General features: G+C 34.0%; 1 protein-coding gene across 4 annotated transcripts; it reads right to left on the reverse strand.

Annotated features, from left to right (window-relative positions):
• Nucleotides 1-5474: 5474 nt before the first annotated feature.
• On the reverse strand, nt 5475-19038 carry LOC129882012 (uncharacterized). Of its 4 annotated transcripts, XM_055956117.1 has the most exons (10): nt 18894-19038; nt 18045-18088; nt 15628-15682; nt 11462-11560; nt 11004-11044; nt 8540-8627; nt 7656-8443; nt 7014-7256; nt 6835-6891; nt 5475-5924 (listed from the first exon to the last, which is right to left on the reverse strand). In XM_055956117.1, exons 2-10 carry the CDS (start codon nt 18054-18056, stop codon nt 5754-5756), a joined length of 1554 nt encoding a protein of 517 aa, XP_055812092.1. In that variant the 5' UTR covers nt 18057-18088; nt 18894-19038; the 3' UTR covers nt 5475-5753. The 4 variants fall into 4 exon arrangements, with proteins under 4 accessions (XP_055812092.1, XP_055812091.1, XP_055812093.1 ...); XM_055956116.1 differs by lacking the exon at nt 18045-18088 and having other exon boundaries at nt 18894-19037; XM_055956118.1 differs by lacking the exons at nt 18045-18088; nt 18894-19038 and adding an exon at nt 12186-12282.
• Nucleotides 19039-20838: the final 1800 nt, after the last annotated feature.

The raw sequence follows: 20838 nt of genomic DNA on the forward strand, positions 1-20838 counted from the left end.
GGACTAATAATAATAAAAACAAAAATTTTGAAGTTAAATTATTTTTAAATATAGAAAGATAACACTTTCTATACGACAAATTGAAAAGAATTCATATATATTGGAATAAAGAGAGTAACATTATCACTCAAGAATGTCGCTTAGCGGCTTATAAAGTAGACAAAAATCACAAGAGATTTAGAATTGAAGTGCCAACAAAGTCAAGAAATGCAATGTGATTTTTTTATTATTTGCCTAAGTTTTAATAGATAAAATTACCTTATATTTGTGTTGCTAAGAAATTAATATAAAAATGAGATGCACATAAACTGATATAAACAATAACATAATCATAATCAAGAGAAAAAAAAGAGAATAAAGGACAAGGAAGAGAGGGACCCTTGCTCACAAAACATTAAAAAAAAAAAGGGAAAGAATATTTGGTCACATATTATTAAACATATTAGCATATGCTTTTCAGATATAATAATATAAATTATAATAGCATCATATGTGCCTGGCTACCTACAGGCATGGATATTTTTGAACATACCACAACAATATGGTGTCTTAATAAAGGAAACCTTTGGTGGTTATATAATCAGGAAGTTTCCAAGCAAGGGTACTAGAAATCAAAAGTCAAAATCTAGGTTTAATTAATTACATTACTTTTTAGAGGAAAAAATTGTTAGTAAATATTTATTAATATTCCTTGAATATGTTCTTAATAATTAAGCAAAATACACCTATATAAAGTGACCTAAATTACTAAAATAATTTTTTCTCTTTAGTTAAAGAAAAAATTGAATATACATCTTGAAAATCGACTATAGCCTCCACACCCACTACTTAAAATTGGTATTTCTTTGAAAAAACTTATTTATTTATTTATTCATACTTAGTCATCATTCATTGTCAAAGAAAAAATAAATCTTGCAATATTCTGCAGCAAACTTGAATACTGAATCCGTCTCCACATAATTTTAGCACTAAGTGATATTTGATTACATTTCAATATAATTGACTAATTTGTGGAAAAAATAACTACATAAAACAAAAATGAAAGAGTAGCCTACACAAGGAGTACATACACCACAATTGTTGTGGGGCAATAAATAAGATTCATTCATTCTTCATTAAAAGTATCGAGTTTGACTCTTACAAATAAATAATTTTTTCATAAAAAGCGGCTCATATTTTATGACACAAATCAACACTAATCAAGTCATAAATTTCGAATACCAAATCGGAAAAAAAAAAAGAAGGGGAGGGCTTTGGGGGTGGGGATGGGGTGAAAGCATTGATGATAGAGTAATGAAGAGCACATGAAGAATAGGGCCTACAACCAAAAGCCCATGGGGTAGAGGGAGCAAAGATGCATGTCGGAAATTGTATATTCGTTCATTAAAATAATAATAGATAAATATATATTTTTTATATATTAATATTATATATATATATATATATATATTTTATATTTTACAAGTTAATATAATAACTTTTAGTCGATTGATTGGCTAAATGTCTATTATAAAAGAAAAAATTACATAAATACACATATTATTTTACCATAATCTCTAAAATTATCTACCATTTAAGAAATTCAAAGATTCCCTCTCGAATGCAGATCTCTCTTCTCATTGATACATCTCTATTCCCCTCTCGGATACATCTCTCTCATATGTATCCGGATGTCCTATCCCTTCTCTCTGATACATCTCTATCCTCTTTCTGATACATCCCTCTCCTCTCTGATACATCACTCCTTTATGAATTCGGATGTCTGCTGATGTATTCGGTAGTCCAGTGATGTATTCGAAATTCATAAATTTTAAGAGATTCTTATAATTTAAAAAAATAATAATATAATTAACTATTAACACTATAAAATTTATGCGTAATAAAGTCTATCGGCCAACTCAACAGAGATCACACCATTTAATTCCGACCAATGATTTGATTGGACTCGTGCACTTCCATTCCACGTGTAGTTTTTTAACTACAAGATAATTCAAAAATTAAAAGGTTTAAATTAAAGTTATTGAACTCGAAATATCAAGTACTTCTTCTTTTTAATATCTGGAAAAAAAAATTGATAGTTCGAATATTTTAATGTTATTTCTTTTATTTATTATGACAAATGAGTCACTTTCTTTTTCTCCTTTGTAATTTTTTCTATTTCATTTTTTATCCTACTTATTTTATCAATCAAATTTTTATTTAAACAATAGAGAAAGAGTGAAAGAATTTGAGACGTTCGATAAAAGTATTTGTCCATTAAAAACATTTTCGGCGAATGCTTTTTCGACGAGTTTTGATAGATTAATTGATTTCTATTAGTGCATTTTCTTCACGAAGTTGGTCGCTTGAGTCTATAAACTACAAATTTTAATTGTGTTTCCACGTCCAACTCGTACAATCCTCTACACAAACTTTTTTAATTGATACTAGAAAGATAATAGTAACTAACTCTATTATAAAAAAAAAAATTAAAAAATTGGAAGGTGCCCATTCTTTTCTTTTCTTTTTCTCCAAAAGCTCTCAATGTGATCCAGAGACAATCCATGTTCTCAAGAAAATCAGTAGAGATTCAAAGAATTTTGTTGCATTTTTATTCAATCATTTTCCTCACCAAACTCTTTAATTTATCATGACAATCCATTCGTGTGCATGCTCTAATAAATAATGAAAATCATTCCATACCCTCTACTATTTTCGGCGTAACAAGGTTTTAGTTTTTCAAAGGTTACTCTCAATCTCAATGGGCATTTGAAAATAGTGAAAATAGTCTTTCAATATAAATTTATAATTGAAGCTCCTATTTTCAACGAGACTTTCTTAGCTTATCAAGCTTTCTCTTTAACGAGACTCTCTTAGCTTACCGTGTTTCACTTTTACCCGCCTCTCAAGAAAATTAAAGAATAAGAATTAAAGAAAAATTTTAACCGTTGACATTTTGTGAGGCGCTTAATTTTTTGTAAAATTTTAGCAAATGGAACATCCATTAAATTTATTGACAGTTGGCACAATATGATATGAACAACCTCTTCCGGTATAAGATTTTTTGGCAACCCTTTTTAGTTTGTTGATTTTGAAAAAGAGTCAGTTTTGACTCCAAACCCTGAAGTTACTCCTAAGTTGGTGAGTTAGGAAGTTCTGTAGCTGGTGGTATATGTTACCACCAATGTTTGCTTACGTTCAGTAATTGGTTCAATCAAATCAAATTTATAGGATAAGGTATGAGTTCGACAGAATTCTATATATAAATATTAAGAAATTTAATAAATAAGTATATATATTAATATCTAAATTGGTTACTAATACTTGACATTACAATCATCAAAATTTAAATTTTTAAAGTTCAAATTTTGAATCTATTTTTTTATCCGTATCATGTATATATTATATTTAAAAAAAAGTGTCTGAGTGTGCATTTAAGTGCCAAAAACTGTAGATAATGTAATCCACCACAATTCTTCAACTATAAAAAAATAATGTTTTTTTTCTAAAAATTTGGGTTAGGCCAAAATAAAGCAATTTATCTTCTATCAATTTCCATAGGCAGTGGCGCACAAATTTACACTCTACTCACCTTATACTTTAAATAAACTCTTTCATGTAAATTTTCTCATATTGTCGATCTCAAATCACAAATTTAGATAAAAGAGGAGGATTATAATAGGCTGAGAGTCACGATAATCAATTCATAATAAAAATTGAAGCTTAAATAAAAAAACATAATTAATGAAGATTTATATAACCGAACTCGACTTGCTCTTAATTATTATAGTAAGTTAATCATAATAATAGTGAAAGGCAACTAATAATGGAAATTAATGATGCTTCTGTTGACTTCACTAAAGTCTTCCAATTCCACTTCATTATGTGGGTTTTCCCTGTTTAGGCTGCTTCATCTTGTAGGAAAAATGTATTTTAAAAATATATACATCACCAGTATAAAAAAATTACATTTATCAAATCATTCAAAATATATTTACAGATAAACTTGCTTTAACATGTTAAAAATAAGACAGATCATTTCTTACAATATGTAACATAAAATATGACCTGATTATGTAAAAATTTCTTTATATATGTATATCTTAAAACCCACTTATGATCTTCTTTTATGGTGGAGACTCCATGAAACCAACACATACATCTCACATCATTTATATAACCTAATTGATTAACCCAAAAAAAAAAGTCTTTATATAAGCTAAACTTAGAAACCTAAATTTGTAGAGTTCACTTCCATTGTGAGTACAAATAGCAAAAAACACAAACTCAAGCAATATTTTCTTTCCTTTTGTGCTTTTTGGGAGTTGTATCTCATTATCTTAGACTAATATATGTAGTTATTGTGTTTCAACATGAAGAAATTCTTAGTGTTTATGTTGATTATAGTCATGTTTTGTTCTTGTTTGGGAGTGGCATATCCTAGAAAAGCCTTGATGGGAGGAAGGGGACATGAAGAACAAATAATGGACAATGGAGTGGGATTTGGTGTAGGTAAAAAGTATATGTACCCCGATCGCGATGTAGATAACCATCATAACATACCAAGAGAATACTATAATCAGAGAGGAGACAGCTCTACTGGCGGAGCAGCAACTGGTGGTGGTGGTGGTGATAATAGTGATAACGGAAGAGGTTGAACTTTGTATGTCTTGCAACTATGCATGATGTAATACATTTTAGAAACTATGTATGTGTGTTCGTCTTTCCATCTTCTATATGAGTATCACTACCTTGTGTCTATGGTATATGAAGCGCGAAGGGAGAACCGCTTTACCCCCTAATGTACCTACTCGATGTTAATTAATGATAAGTGTTTTACTATAATTTACCTGCCTTCATGCAAGTCATCAAATACTGATTACAAGTTGCAAAAATTGCCGTACTTTGGTTATATGACCCCTTTTACAGGTCATAAGTAAAAAAGTAAAACACAAAAAAATATTATAGGTTCATTTATTTCTATTCAAATTGTATCCAAGTGACGTAGGAGATCACTTCCTCATAACTTTTCTGTTGAATGAAAATTGAAAGTTAATGTCTAGCTAGTTGATCAAAAACTAGAACTGCAACAAAATTGGTGAAGTGCTTAAAAGTTAGCAATGAGATATCATTAGAAAAAAGACAGCCCTTTTGCACTAAATTCCCGCTATGAAAAAAGAGCCAAATTCCCGCTATGCACAAAGTCCGAACACTAAATTCCAAAGTCCGAACACTAAATTCCCGCTATGCACAAGGTCCGAAAGGTCCGAAAAAGAGCCGGACCACAACCAAAAAGAAAAAATATTTTCCTTCACACTAAATTAGCTCTTGGCAGGGATACAACTCCAAAGTTGCTATTTGTGTGGACTACAAACCAAAGGATGTCACCCAAATCAATTTCCTTGTGTTCCAATTCTTGCACAAAATTTTGAAAAAGTAAAATGGGAAATCGCGGCGGCAAAACTATTTCATATACTACCTTATGAACAAAATGCTGAAACATGAAGTCCCTTGTATCAATTAGAAATTCAAAAAACGTTTACAGAAGTGACAATTGCATTTCTAGAGGTAATGAAGATTATACAGAACCTTTTTTTCACTTGAAATGAAGCTGCTCTATACACGAACTATGCACGAGTTGGTATACGAGAGCTCAACCAATATTTTGCACGTAAAATCGGGTTGCCACCAGATGTTACTCCTGTAACTATGCATAGGAGGAGGAATTTCATAAAAGAAATCTCAACGAATCTCCGGATGGACAGCTGGGGTCGTCACTGGATGTTAGAACTGTTAGTATGCTCGGAAGAAGATGAAGCACATGGAGAACGGGAACTCTTGCACCTCCGGTTTCTTGGATACGGATGCATGTTGGCCAGTTCACTGACTCGATGCAGGACAGACTTTGGCAAAGGTCGCCAAGACAGGTTATGTTTACCCTTTTCCTGCATCAATGATAATCCGGTCACTATCATGAGAAAAGTAAGCACTCTAAAAATAAGGGGAAAGCCTGAGGAACGTCAAACACTCCGCGTCACTATATTATCCATCAAATGCATATAGGCATAGATTCTTGAGAGTTGAGCTTCCTACTAACTTGATGAGTTCGACTCATGCTAGGTGAAACTGAAAATGCAACTAAACATGAATAAATAATTTAAAGAGGAAAGTGTACTCAATGACACTCCACTATACGACAATCTGATTTCACCAACATGATTTAGTATTACTAGGACTCCAGTGTGCACAAACACAAACAAACAAAAAATTCAAAACAAATAATTATGATGGCAACATACCCAATGTAATCCCACAAGTGGGGTTTGGGTAGGGTTATGTGTATGCAGACCTTACTCCTACCTTTGTGGAGTAGAAAAGTTGTTTCCAATAGACCCTCAAGAAAGAAATGAAAATAACGACAACAAAATGGCAAGATAAACAAAGCAATTGAAGTAACAGGTAGTAGTAAAATTGAAGAATAAGATACTGTAAATACTAGATAAGATTCTATTAAACGATGAGCAAAGAAGACTAACAGGTAGTAGTAAAATTGAAGAATAAGATACTATGTAAATACTAGATACGACTCTACTAAACGATGAGCAAAGAAGACTAGCTCCATGCTTTCTCCCTTGGAACAATACTACAGCACACGACTACCTACTACCCTTCTACCCTAATCCTCGACCTCCAAACCTTCCTATCTAGGGTCATGTCCTCAGTATGTATGATGGCTATATATACAAAGTAATTATATAACAAAACAGCTAGAAGCTATTGCATTAAGTTAAACAAAGGCTCATGATTCACAGCAAGCATCGAGCATCATTGATCTTTTCAAAAATGAAAACTAACCGTTATTTTGCTTTGTTTCTGTAGATAAGTTGCTTTAAGAAGATTTCTCCATTTATCCTGCAAGAAGTTTAAGCAACAGAGTGCCAACTTTTGGTAAGTAACATCCACACACTAGATGATGCATGGTTTTTCTTGACTCGTCTGGTTGAAGAATGTCTGATAGTGGCCATTGTGCTTACCTTGAGATCCACAGGTGTTCTATGAACAGATGATGAGAAATAAAGCTTCTTTATATGACTCCATCTTCCAACTCCATATTGGGCAACTCCATCAATCAACTTTCTGACCTCTGAAACAGTCCAGAGCCTGTGATGTTTCCTCCGCGCACCATCTTGATCCAACTTCTTTGGTGCAACAGCATCATCTTTAGGACTCACAACTGTAGCCTCCTTATAAGGTTCCTCCTTGTGAGGTTTGAGAACCTTCAAGGAGATCAACTTTTATGTTAAGGAAAATGATAACTGAAGATTCAGACATTATTAAAAAGTTGCAAGAAGATCCAGGAAAAGTATGGAGGCTATCACGATATGCTGAATACACAATGGCATGGAAGATCACCCCCTTTTTTTTTCAAAAAGAACCTGAACTCACCACCCAAAAATTTCAAGCAAGCACGGGTTACACCGACTGTCATCATTTTGAGTTTTGAACAGGTTGTCAACAAAGGGGATGGTTGATTGTTAATTTGTTAACCGACTTGCACGACTGAAATTATACTGCTGGCCTAATAAAGGGAACCTAAAGGTGATGATACATAGATGCAGTGCAAGGATCACAATACTGAAACTACACATTTTGTTTCAATTTTTTTTGTAGCGTACCTGTATTGCATTGGATGCATGCCTCTTATCACATTCTTCATTCACAAGAGAAGCAAAAGGCACTTGAATAGCTTTATAAGAAGACTCTTCGGGAAACAATTCCATTTCCATAGATTCCGAATGAGATTTCTTCTGACATCTGACTTTGAGAAGCTTATTCTTTGATTCTGGTGCACTAGTAGAAACCTCTGCTCTTTTCTTAGAACGTCTAGCATTAAGATCTGAGGATTCATCAATATACCTTCGTGTAGGCTTGCGCAGACGCTTTTGAGTGACAGGAGTGTCAATTCTTATTGCTTGAGAAGTGACTGGAGGGCTTATTACGGAGGATTCATGCATATCAAAGCTTTCACGGTTTACAACTTGCCCCTCATTATGCATAGAATTAGACATAAAAGAAATTCCATTAGATGTTAGTGCAGAATGGTCAATCATGCTGTCATTCATTTTCTCAGAAGATGCAGCTTCAGCAAAGAAGCCTGCCACATCATCCACATTGCTGATATCTCCTGGATTGAACGCAGTAGGGAATTTCACAGCACTGTACTCAACTAGTATCTGACTTTCACATTTGTCACGAGAAAGGTCATGCAACTCTGAATTGGTAAGGCCAAACATAGCATTCTGACTTTGAGCTTCTTGCACAACTAACCCTGAAGAGTATGGCATTCCACAGGTGTCAGTTCCATCACAACTGGATAATGGAATCTGACTTTCTAAAATAGGGTCCAGCAATCCTCTACTTGAACCATAATCCAGATTTGTGATGCTTTCAGCAAATTCAATATCTGTTTCGAAGAAAACCAGAAAGAATTGTAGTTATTCTTGGTATACAATATTTTGTTGTAATAATACGAACATCATAACTTACGAAAACGGTTTACCTAAAAGATAATCTTCACATGGAGTGGAAAGATCATTTTGTGCTTGAATTTTTCCGGCTTCAAATTGACTTCGCTTTAGATCAAGCACCTGGTACATTTACCAGGTAAATCAGTAAAGACAGATCTCAAGATAGTATTGATTGAATGAAAACAAAAAAACACCCCTGGAAACAGCCAACATGCACAGGAAAGGAACTCCCACACCCAAAAAATTCAGAGAGCAACAGTAAATAACTTAGGGATTCCAACGATAAAGAAAAAGAAATCAACTCAAGGGCTGAGAAGCAAATTTGTTATACATCAGAATGTCAAAGCAATTTGAAAGAACAATTCCTTGATGTCTAACTCCAGCATATTTGTGGAGCTGTGTTTAATCTCCTAGGGACAAAAAGAGAGCCATACAGTGACTATTTCAAGTTGAGAATCAAGACTACTGACACTCCCGAGTATTCAACATTTCAATCCAAAAATTCCTTTAGTTTTATATTATGAAGGCATCGTACTTCTTTCAATTACACAAAGATGTGTTCTTTTGGTAAGGTACAATGGAAGATATTGTTCAGCTGGAGCTGTGGGAGGCAGATGAGGAGACATGAGTCGTAGAAGGTTGCTCCACTCGCACGTATATGGGTTGTGTGGAGCAAGAGAGAAAAAAATATAAGGGCTTTCAAAGGGAAGAGTACTTTTATACACTAGGAATAGCCTCTTGTCCCTTCTCATTGGTGCACCCATGAGGTTCCTGTCTGCATAGGTGACTTGGTGTCATTTGTAGAGAACCGTCTGTTTTTGTAGGTTCTTTACTTATGGTATACCACTTGTATACAGGTATTTGGCCCAACTATCACTAAAATTTATTAATTTATCCAACAACAAAAAAAAAGATAACATCCCGTACACTTCCATGCCTTCAAGAAATCCATCAACTCATCTTCCGGTAACCTATATCTAGACTAGAAGAGAGGGCAGATAAAATGCTAAACAAGACACTGAGACAAACTTCTTCATATGTATAAAAGGAAAGAAAAGAGAGACAATCTTGATAAGGTATTACAGAGGTACAAAAAGATACAGGTTCTTCCAAAAGGAAAATAGGAGACAACAGCTTTTTCTTCTTCTGTGTAAGAAATGGGGGACAGCAATAACATAAACTTAACCAAAGTATCAAATTCCTGATTGGGCCAAACAAAACTAGGAAAAGCAAAAAATACATAGGATAAAATATCAACAGATAGAGCAAATTTCTAAAAGCATAAGAAATTAAACACCAGATTAGACATATTCTATAATCTAAAAAAGCAAGATCTGAAGTTCCAGAACAAGGTTTTAAAAATAAAATGGCTTTGGAGATGCACACAAGAAGACCATATCCAGGGGTAAGGGCTATCAAAGCAAAGTATGAGGAAGAGGACAGATGGATGACAAAGGAGATCAACACTCATGCGGTTAGTTTATGGAGATCTATCAGGATCTTATGACCTTCGCTGAAAAACAGAAGCTCCATTATAGTTGCAGATGGTAGTAAATCTGTTTTCTGGAAGGATAAATGGCTATAAATTTCCTGACATCTACAATCTTGTACTTCATCAACATAATACAGTGGCAGAACAGTGGTCAAATCAAGGTTGGGATATTACCTTCAAAAGAATGCCTAATGACTGGGAGGTGAGAGGGTGACTGCTTTCTTCAATCTGCTGGGAACTTTTGGAGGTTTACAGGAAGGGGTTGATAGATTATGGTGGAATGGACACAGTAGTGGTGCTTACAAAGTGAATGCAGCTGATAAAAATATGAACCAAACCAATAATCAAATGGTAGAATGGCCTTGGAAGCACATTTGGAAGACTAAAATACCATGTAAGGTTTCAGGTTTGTCTGGCTTTTGGCAAGAGAAGCAGTTCTTACTCGAGATAACTTGATGAATACAGGGATTACTATCTGCCCCAGATGCTGCCTATGTGAGGAAATCGCAGAGACATTAAATCATCTTTTCCTCCATTGCAAGATAACAGGAGAAGTATGGAGGATGTTCCTGGCACTCAAAAGTATCACATGGATAATGCCTGGAAAGATTTCTGGAACTCTAGCAAGTTGGGAAGAAGCAGGTTTGGAAGTCAGAGACAGAGGAAGATGGAGAATGGTTCCAGCTTGTATGTGGTGGACAATATGGAAAGAGAGGAATTCCAGATGTTTTGAAAATAGAAGCAATTATGTAGATCAAGATGAATTGCATTTTTCTCTTTTGTTTTTGGCATAGACAGTCTCACTCGGAAGAAACTGTTGAAATTCTAGATGTATTAGACTCCCTCTAGAAGACTAGAATAACTCCAGTTTCTAAGAGTCTTTTGATAATATGGTGCAAGTTGAACCAATGTACTGTTTGATCTACGATCATTTATAGAAATATACAAAGTTACCAATTTCAAAACAAAAAAAAGGGCAATCTACCGTAGGGAAGGTCACATACTTGGTTAATTTCATTTTCCCGTTTAGATGCAGTACTGGAACCTGAGAACCATAAAAGGAACTATGAGAAGTGAGGAACTATGAGAAGTGATCACAGTATAATTATAGATAAACAGATATAACAGTCAAAGATAAAGGGCTACATTGTACATTATACTCCCTCCGTTTTAATTTGTTTGTCTTACTTTCCTTTTTAGTCCATTTCAAAAAGAATGCCTCTTTACTTTTTTGGCAACTCTTTTAATTTCACTTTCCACCGGGCATGTTTAAGACCACAAGATTAAAGGATATTTTGGTACAGTCCAGATATCTTTAATTTAAGACCACAAGATTCAAAAAAATTCTTCACTTTCTTAAACTTTGTGCCAAGTCAAAACCAGAAAAACATATTGAAACGGAGCACTATATGCCAAAGCAACAATCACCCCAAGGATTAAAGAAAAACATGAGATGACATACCTATATTGTACAAAGCACCTTTCCTTTCCATGCCCTTTAATACCCTCTTCTCATCAAAACACAAGACGCCAGAGATAGAAGCATGATCATCACGGGTTTCTAAAAGCAACATGCAGCATAAATTGTATTATCCTCTAAAGCATCAATAACAGGTTCATCTTCTATGAACTAAGAATTACAATACCATAAAAAACAAATCATCATGTCAGACATTGTGAACAATTCTTTTTATGAGATATGCTGGTCTAAGGTCTCAGTACATAACATTCACTCGGCACAAGGATTGGATTCTTTTTCCTTTTTATGGTGGATAAGAATTGGAATCATGCTGCAGGATTTAATTCAAGCTGTTTTATTTGTTGCAAGAGTCACAATACATCCACATCTAGAAGAATGAAGTTCCTCTGTAGCAACTTGCAGAAAAGGAAAAATAAGTTAGACTCACACCACACAAATCAAGCTTACAGTAAAGTAACAAATTAGCCAACCAAAATCAAAAGAGACTGATAGCTGATGCATCATCAGACATATAAAAAGCTAAACAGAACATATTTGACTAGGTATGCTATTCAGCCTTTTTTTAAGTATTTGATTTAATGGGGTCAGGCTATACACCATTACAACTGAATAATTTCTTCTGCATATACAATAAGCTCGGAGCCACAAATTCTGGCACCTGAGCAGCTTATAAGAACACCAATGCAGGTTCGGGAGTCAAACTTACCACCTTGGTCTATCTAAGTACCCGTCAAAATAGACATAACTCTGGCTGCCATTAAATCCCAAAACAGAAAATCAATGTACCAAGATTTCATATTCATCTGGATTTAACAAGAAAGAACACAGTAATGACTTCCTTAGATCATAATAAATTAGTAACACAAGATAATGAGAAAAGCCTGTAAAGTGTATCCACGTCAATTATAAATGGGAAAAAGAATCTGAATCACATAAGCAAGACCAAAGGAAAAACAAAGCAACTTAACAAGAAATATACTAGTTCATATGTACTCCCTCCATTCACTTTTACTTGTCACATTTGGACTTGACACACCCATTAAGAAAACAATGATTGATATGACTATTTTACCACACTACCCCCTTTTAATTGATGTTTAGTATTAGGTCTTGGAAAATGAGTTGAGGAATAAATAATTAATGCCAAGGGTAAAACATGGGAAAAAATTGTCTTCTCTTAATATGCTAAAAGTGCATAAAGCAATTATCAGAACTTGATGAGATCCAGGATCTCAGAAGCTTAACAGAGGAGGAAATAAGAAACAAAATCGCATTAACTATGGACTTTGAGGAGATTGCAAAGAAGTAGGAGATGGCCTGGAGACAGAGATCAAGAGCATTATGGTTGAAACATGGTGACAACAACACCAAGTTCTTTCATACAACAGCTAATGCACACAGAAGATACAACAATATTGACTTGTTGGAAATTGATGGTGAGTCCAAAAGGAATCCTGCTGATATAAAAAAGGAGATCATCTCTTTTTATCAGAACCTTTATTCAGAGACAGAAGATTGGAGACCCCGTAATAACATGAGAGTTTGTCCCACTATCTCCACAGAAGATAATTTGATGCTACAAAGTCCATTTGAAGAGCAGGAGATATGGTCCAGTGTCCAAGCGTGTGCTGGGGATAAAGAACCTGGCCCAGATGGTTTCACAATGGCCTTTTTCAAACATTGCTGGGAAGTAGTGAACACTGAGGTCATTACTACTATTCAAAACTTCCATGAAAGAAACATATTTGTAAGAAGTTTACATATGTTGCATTGATTCCCAAGGTGGGAGCCAAAGAATTGAAAGATTTCAGGCCTATCAGTCTTATAGGCATTATCTACAAGATTATCACAAAGTTGTTGACGGAGAGACTCAAAAAAGTGATGCACAAGCTGGTGGATGACCAACAAATGGCCTTTATAAAAGGGAGACAAACCATGGATGCCATTCTTATAGCCAACGAATGTGTTGACTCAAGAATCAGAAACAAAGAACCTGGTATCCTTTGCAAACTACATATACAAAAGGCTTTTGACCACTTAAACTGGAATTTCCTACTTAGAACTATGATGAAAATGGGTTTTGGAGAAAAATGGGTCAGCTGGATCCACTATTGCATCAGCACCATCAAGTTCTCAATCCTAGTCAATGGCTCACCTGCTGGATTCTTCTCTTCTCAGAGAGGACTAAGGCAAGGGGACCCATTGTCCCCTTTTTTGTTCATCATTGCCGTGGAGAGTATAAATGATATGATGAAAACTGCCCAATCAAACAGCTGGATAACAGGTTTTAGAGTAGATTCAAGGGCCATCAATAACCTTGAAATCACTCATTTACAATACGCTGATGATACTTTAGTTTTCTGTGGAGCTGACAGAGGACAAATAAGATTTTTGAGGGTGATTTTCATTCTATTTGAGGCTATATCTGGGCTCCACATTAACTGGAACAAGAGTTTCCTATATCCCATTAATGAGGTCCCTGACATTCACAACTTGGCTAATATTCTGGGAGGAAGAACTGGTATGCTGCCAACCATTTACCTTGGAATGCCCCTCAGTGCCAGAAGCAATTCCAAAGATATATGGAATGGAGTCGTAGAGAAATGTGAAAAAAAGTTGATTAACTGGAAGAGTCGATACTTATCCTTGGGCGGTAGACTAACCTTGATTAACAGTGTATTGGATGCATTACCAACTTATACGATGTCCATTTTTCGTGTTCCAACGAACGTGGTGGATAGAATAGATGCTCTTAGAAGAAACTTCCTCTGGCAAGGCAATTGTGATACCAGGAAGATACATTTGGTCAAATGGAAGTCTGTGATCATCAGCAAGAAGTATGGTGGTATGGGAGTCAAGAACTTGATAACTCAGAACCATAGTCTTTTGATGAAATGGTTATGGAGGTTTGCCTCAAACGAACAATCTCTCTGGAAGAAGCTAATTACTCAAAAGTATGAAATGGATGGGGAATGGACAACCAAGTTAGTCACTACACCTTATGGAGTCCGTCTATGGAGGTCTATCAGAAATTTGAGGGGCAAAATTCATGAGCAAGTGCAGTCATCAAGTGGGTAATGGATTGAAAACATCTTTCTGGTCAGACAGCTGGTTAGGTCAACAGCCACTAAAGCAACTCTTCCCGATTATCTTCAGCCTGAATCAACAAGAAGATGCCACTGTAGGAGAAGTCTGGAATGCTCATTGCTGGAATCTAAGCTTCAGAAGACACCTTAATGATTGGGAGATAGATAACTTGGCAGAATTCTACAGCACTCTCAATCTATTCAAAGGCCCCTCCTCTCAGGAAGACAATCTTACATGGCAAGTGGATAAACAAGGGAGATTTTCAGTCAAGTCAGCTTACAAGGAATAACCAGATTAGTTGTTGGCCATGGAAATTAATCTGGAAAGTCAAAATTCCTCACAAAGTGGCTAGTTTCACTTGGCTCGTGGCCAGGAACGCGGTCCTGTCTCATGAAGGACTTAAAAAAGGGGCTTCCACCTATGCTCTAAATGTTATCTGTGCGGAGAAGAATCAGAGACAATCAACCATCTCTTTTTACACTGCAATTTAACTGGACAACTTTGGAGGATTTTCCTTAAATTAAAAGGGATCGTGTGGGTGATGCCAAGAGATACACTTGAGGTTTTGGAGTGCTGGAAAAATATAATACTCAGTCAAAACGGAAAGAAAGATGGAAGATTATCCCTGCGTGCATTTGGTGGACAGCTTGGAAAGAGAGAAATCAAAGGTGTTTTAAAGATAATCACAGTTCTATCCAGAAACTGAAGATGAAGTGCCTAGCCCTTTTCTATTTTTGGTGTAAACATGAATATATGGAAGACATAGATCTTTTATTGATGTTCTAGGATCTCTGTAAGAAGGTTATAGCTTAGTACATCTTCCTATATTCCCTTGTAAGTATGGACAGCTGTAGTTTTAATGCAGCAAATAGTGATACAAAAAATGTCAAAAAAAAGTGCGTAAAAGTCAAAATCTATTTTTCGAATAGTGGACAAGTAAAAGTGAACAGAGGGAGTTAAAGTAGCTTGACTCTTAAACAATGAGACAACTAACATTTTGCACCAGCACAAAGCATCCATAGTGCAAATTAGTATATTTTTGAAAATGCATTGGTTTGTACCTGATTCATCAAACCAAACCCCTAGAGAAGCAAAACCACTTCGGTATGCTGAATTCTGCAAACAGAGATGGACAAATGTTAGACACTTTCTCAGACTTAGTCAAATATATGCATAGATGAAGTAGATTAAGTGTAAAGAAAAAGAACCCTAGACTAACTCAACACCAAAGCTAGCTCATGTCCAAAAACCACATAAGTAGACACCAACTCATTTTTCAAGCAATGTTGTGTCTAACTCAACACAAAGAGCTAGTTCATGAGGAAGAGCCGTTCAAAACCATATAAGGAGACAATAACCCATCCCCTCAACCAATGCGGGACATTCTAACAGACTTATGTCCCACATTAGATAGATGTCTAATATGTGCCTGTAAAAGCATTAAGGTGTAAGATAGGCTAAATTTATTTCCATCTCCTCTCCTGTTTCATTATTTATCAAAACATACACAGTATTCATCGGTGAAAGAATTTGTGTCAGGGACACTGTGTAGGCAGGTCGTACATCAAGTGGCAGTATTTAGGAAAGTGGGCTTATTGTAAAATAATTTTTAAAAGCACTGGTTCCACACCTGTCCTAAGAAAATAAAAATAAACATAAGAAAGATACACACTCGATAAACTTGTAAGCTTTAATGTGAACAGAAGTCCTGAAATCTTTGAGCTAACCCTGAACATCCTAGGGACAGGTGCAACAAATTTTAGAAATTAGCCTTAAAAATAAATAGCCTTTGCACCAAATAACCATTGAATCCGTTAAGACTTAAAAATTGCAAATCATTTAGAGAATTCATCTAGAGTCACCATGATTCACTAATAACCCAACCTATCGTGCACTCTTTTATGTCATTTTTTTTAAACTGATAACTTTGTATATATTGATAGAAACAGATCAGTACATGGGCTGTACTAGGGCCATATTTACAAGTAAATCCAGATCCTATGATCCTATGTCAATAAATCTAACACAATAATAATAGATACAGGATCTAGACCAAATCTGATTACACCAAAAACATAGAATCAAGATTACAGAAATGTTGCATGGTAATTAGCAGCCTATTTTTTGGATAAATTGGCAAAGTAAATTATCCTTCCATTTTACCAATTTTAAGCATTCGTTCTTCTCGAACTTATGGGAAAACATTATCTTTATCTAGTTTGTTTTACCCCTCGCGAATTGTGAAGTCGTTCTGTTCCACAGACCACAACAATCAACTTATTGGGTACAATTATATTCAACATTTTCAAGTGTATGTGTTCCCATTTCTCAACCAAACAGAAGGGGCTACCAAAAGCGTGCTTCCATCCTTGCTTTTCTTTGCCCTGGGTGATAGAGAAGTTATAGGGGATGTAGGGAAAATAGGAAAAAAACGAGTTGAGCAGTGCATCTTCAGAAAGGAAACTTGATCTTTTTCATTCGTGAAAAAGGAAACTTTATAGGAACAATCTTGGAAAGGAAAATAGGGCAACACAAGTTGAACAGTGTGTCCCCTGAAAAGGAAACGCTTTCAACACACCCCTAAAATATCCTATATTTGGGATGGAGCCTAAGACTTCCTTAAAGATACAAAAAGATCTCCATAATTCCAAGGAAGGAATACACTTTAAGGAGGACTTTCTCGATGCTATTTTATTTATCTATAACTTGTTCTTTCTTACGTTGTTCTCTATGCTATTTTATCGAGTGTCATTGTGCATTAATCACGTAGTTTATTCATGGGATAAAGGCTTAAATAACTCTAAAATGTATCAATAAACAGTTCCATTAAGTGTCATTCAATTGTTGACAACTCAAGCTTCAAATGCTTTTTCAAGCACATACAGAACTGGATAACTCTACTAAGCAATAAAAAGATGGTTTCTTCCTTTACCTCTATCAATTTACTCTAAATTTAGAAAAAGGTACAGCCAAAAAAAACAGAAAATTCTACATGCATGAGTCCTTTTGAGTCCAGTAGCTAAATTTTCTGCCAACACACGAAAATTCCCCCAATCCCTTTCAACTATACATTCATGTCTTCCAAAATTTGAAACAAATTTCAGAATGTAGTGTACATAGGTACAATCATATACAAGAAAGAACATAAAAAAGTGACGAAGAAAACCAAAACTACTAACCTGATTCATCAGTAAAGAGAAACAATTGTAGTGAGAAAGTTTGTGTATCATTCAATTAATAAAAAGATGGTTTATCTCTTCACCGCTATTACTCTTTAAGTTTGGAAAAGAGCTAGAAAAAAAATTGAGCAGAAATTTTAACATGCATGAGTCCAGTAACATGCCATACCAAAAAAAAACTGCATTTTTTCTGTCAAAACACACAAATTACACAACCCCTTTTAACGATACATCAATGTCATACACAAATTCTCCATCAAAGAACACAAAAATTGACAAAGAACCCCAAACACACTAACCTGATTCATCATTCAATTATAGTGAGAACGTAGAGACTGAAACCCTGTGTGTATGTCTCATTCAATTAATATAAGAAATGATCTCTTTCTTCACCTCTATTACTCAAAAGGGCTACCAAAAAATCATAAATTGAGCAGAAATTTTAACATGCAAGTAACCTTTTAAGTCCAGCAACTTGCAAACAAAAATGAAGACTACATTTTTACTGCCAAATTCCACAATTTTCACAACCCCTTTTAACCATACATCAATGTCACACACAAATTCATCAAAGAACACAAAAAATTGACAAAGAAAACCAAAAAACACTAACCTGATTCATCAGTCAAAATAAAAATGGTTTCTTTCTTCACCTCTATAACTCAAAAGGGGTGCCACAAAATCAAAAATTGAGCAGAAATTTAACATGCAAGTACCCTTTCGAGTCCAGCAACTTGCAACAACAAAATAAAGACTACATTTTTACTGTCAAATTCCACAATTTCCACAACCCCTTTTAACCAAACATCAATGTCATACACAAATTCCATCAAAGAACACAAAAAATTGACAAAAAAAACCAAAAACACTAACCTGACTCATCATTCAATTAATAAAAAGATGGTTTCTTTCTTAATTCTTCACCTCAATTACTCAAAAGGGGTACCAAAAAAATCAAAAATTAAGCAGAAATTTCAACATGCAAGTACCCTTTTGAGTCCAGTAACTTGCAACACAATAATAAAGACTACATTTTTACTACCAAATTCCACAATTTCCACAACCCCTTTTAACCATACATCAATGTCATACACAAATTCCATCAAAGAACATTGAAAAAATTGACAAAGAACCCCCAAAACACTAACCTGATTCATCATTCAATTGTAGTGACAGTGAAACTGTGTGTATATGTGTGTGTGTTAAGAGAGAGAAAATGAACAGAAAAAAAGGGGAAAGCAAAAGGGTCGCAGGTACAATACAACCATTTATGGGACGGAATCGAAAGGAATTATATGTTGTTGTCAGTTTCGTTTTTAGTTTTTTGATGAAATCTTGCGTTTCAAGTCCGCTAGGGTGGAATTGCACTCTCTTGAGTTGCTACCTCTCTTTTTCTTTTGACACGTGGCACTTCCTCTTTTTTTTCCTTTTTTTTTTTTTTTGCAATTTTCTTGTGCCAACCACTACTTCAATTATAGAGGGGATATTAAAATATGAGACATTCTTAGAAAAAAATAACAACTTCTTTTATTTCTTTTCTTTAAATGTAAAAGTTTTTTTTAAAAGAAAAGAACTTGAAAGTGTTAGTCTAATGTTTGATTTAGAGGTTCAAATGGACATGTTTTGTGTTAAAAAAATGAAGAGATTAATAGAGTTGAGTTACATAACTGAATGAGTCGTCGTATGGATTAGAATAAATAATAATAAATTAAAATCTAATCTGTATAATTTTTAGTAAGTTTGGATTTTTTTTATTTTTTATAATTTATTTATGTATCTAATACGGAGTACTTTTTTTTCTTTATTGAGATTATATATATTATATCAAATAAAAAAAATATTGATATATTTCATGAGTTAATTTGGACGACACATTAGTTTAACTCTTAAATTGACTAAACAAAAAAAAATCAAATAAGTTAAGTTAATAAATGAATGCTCATTACCTCATTCAAATTTGAACAGTTTAGGTGATTCATGATTTTTTATAATCTAATATTATTATCCTAATTTAGGCAATTCATGATTTTATACGACTTTAAAAGTAACAAAATATTTTAAAATATTTTATTACATTATTCTTATTTTTAATTTAAAAATATAAAAAAAAATCATTGTTAGTTTTTAATTATTACTAATTAAATTAAAACACATAAAATAAAATTTAAAAGAAGTATATTTATGCATGTAAAATTGAAACTTGCGTGCACACAACAGTAGTAGGAAACACAATCTTGTTCTTTGGACACAAAAAAAAGCTTCCATGGTCAGCCTTTAAAATTGGACCATAAGTCCCTTTCTCCCTCTTTAGTTTACCATTTCAATAACTAATATATATATATATAACTTGATTGATGCGCTAGTTAAGGATATTTATTTTACCATTTGGATGAAGAATTTGAATTCGATATTTAAGTCGTTCAAAAAAATTTAGCTTTATTCTGATGAAAAGTTATTATAGTTATTAGGTATTTGATCCCTTGAAATGGAGTAGCAAAATCGAATAGCAACATTATAATATTGGTCTAATGTTGGCTTATTATGTAATATAAAATAGGGAAGAACTTTCTTGACAGGAAAATGGATAGACCACTTTACAAAATGGAAGGGAACGACTGAGGTTTTGAGTGGTTGTTTGGTGTCTTACGTGGAAAATAAAGCATGTGATATTAATTTTTAATGAGCCTATTATAAATATATTTCAAAAAATAAGAATTTGTCAAGAAAATGGTTGTAATTTTATTCTTAAATTGTGTTTTTCTAAATTAGGATTTATATATTTATTCACTTCTTTAAATATTGATATCGTTTATGAAAGATTATGTGTACGTCATATATCCTTCTACTTAAGTGTAATGCACTTAATTTTTGCAATAGGTTCAAAGGAGTACCATTTCTAGTAGTATAATAAATGAACTCTGGAACAATCTGAAAATAATTGTGCATCTTTTAGCAACCGATTCATTGAATTTGTTTCACGTTAAGCATGAAATATACTGTTTATATAATGATGCTATCTGAATTAATTTGTGTATGTCATAAATATTATTGCTAGCTACTTATTACTTTCCAACAACATGCCAAATTAAAAAA

The sequence above is a fragment of the Solanum dulcamara genome, chromosome 3 (genome assembly GCF_947179165.1).
Source record: "Solanum dulcamara chromosome 3, daSolDulc1.2, whole genome shotgun sequence".
NCBI classification, from domain to species: Eukaryota; Viridiplantae; Streptophyta; class Magnoliopsida; order Solanales; family Solanaceae; genus Solanum; species Solanum dulcamara.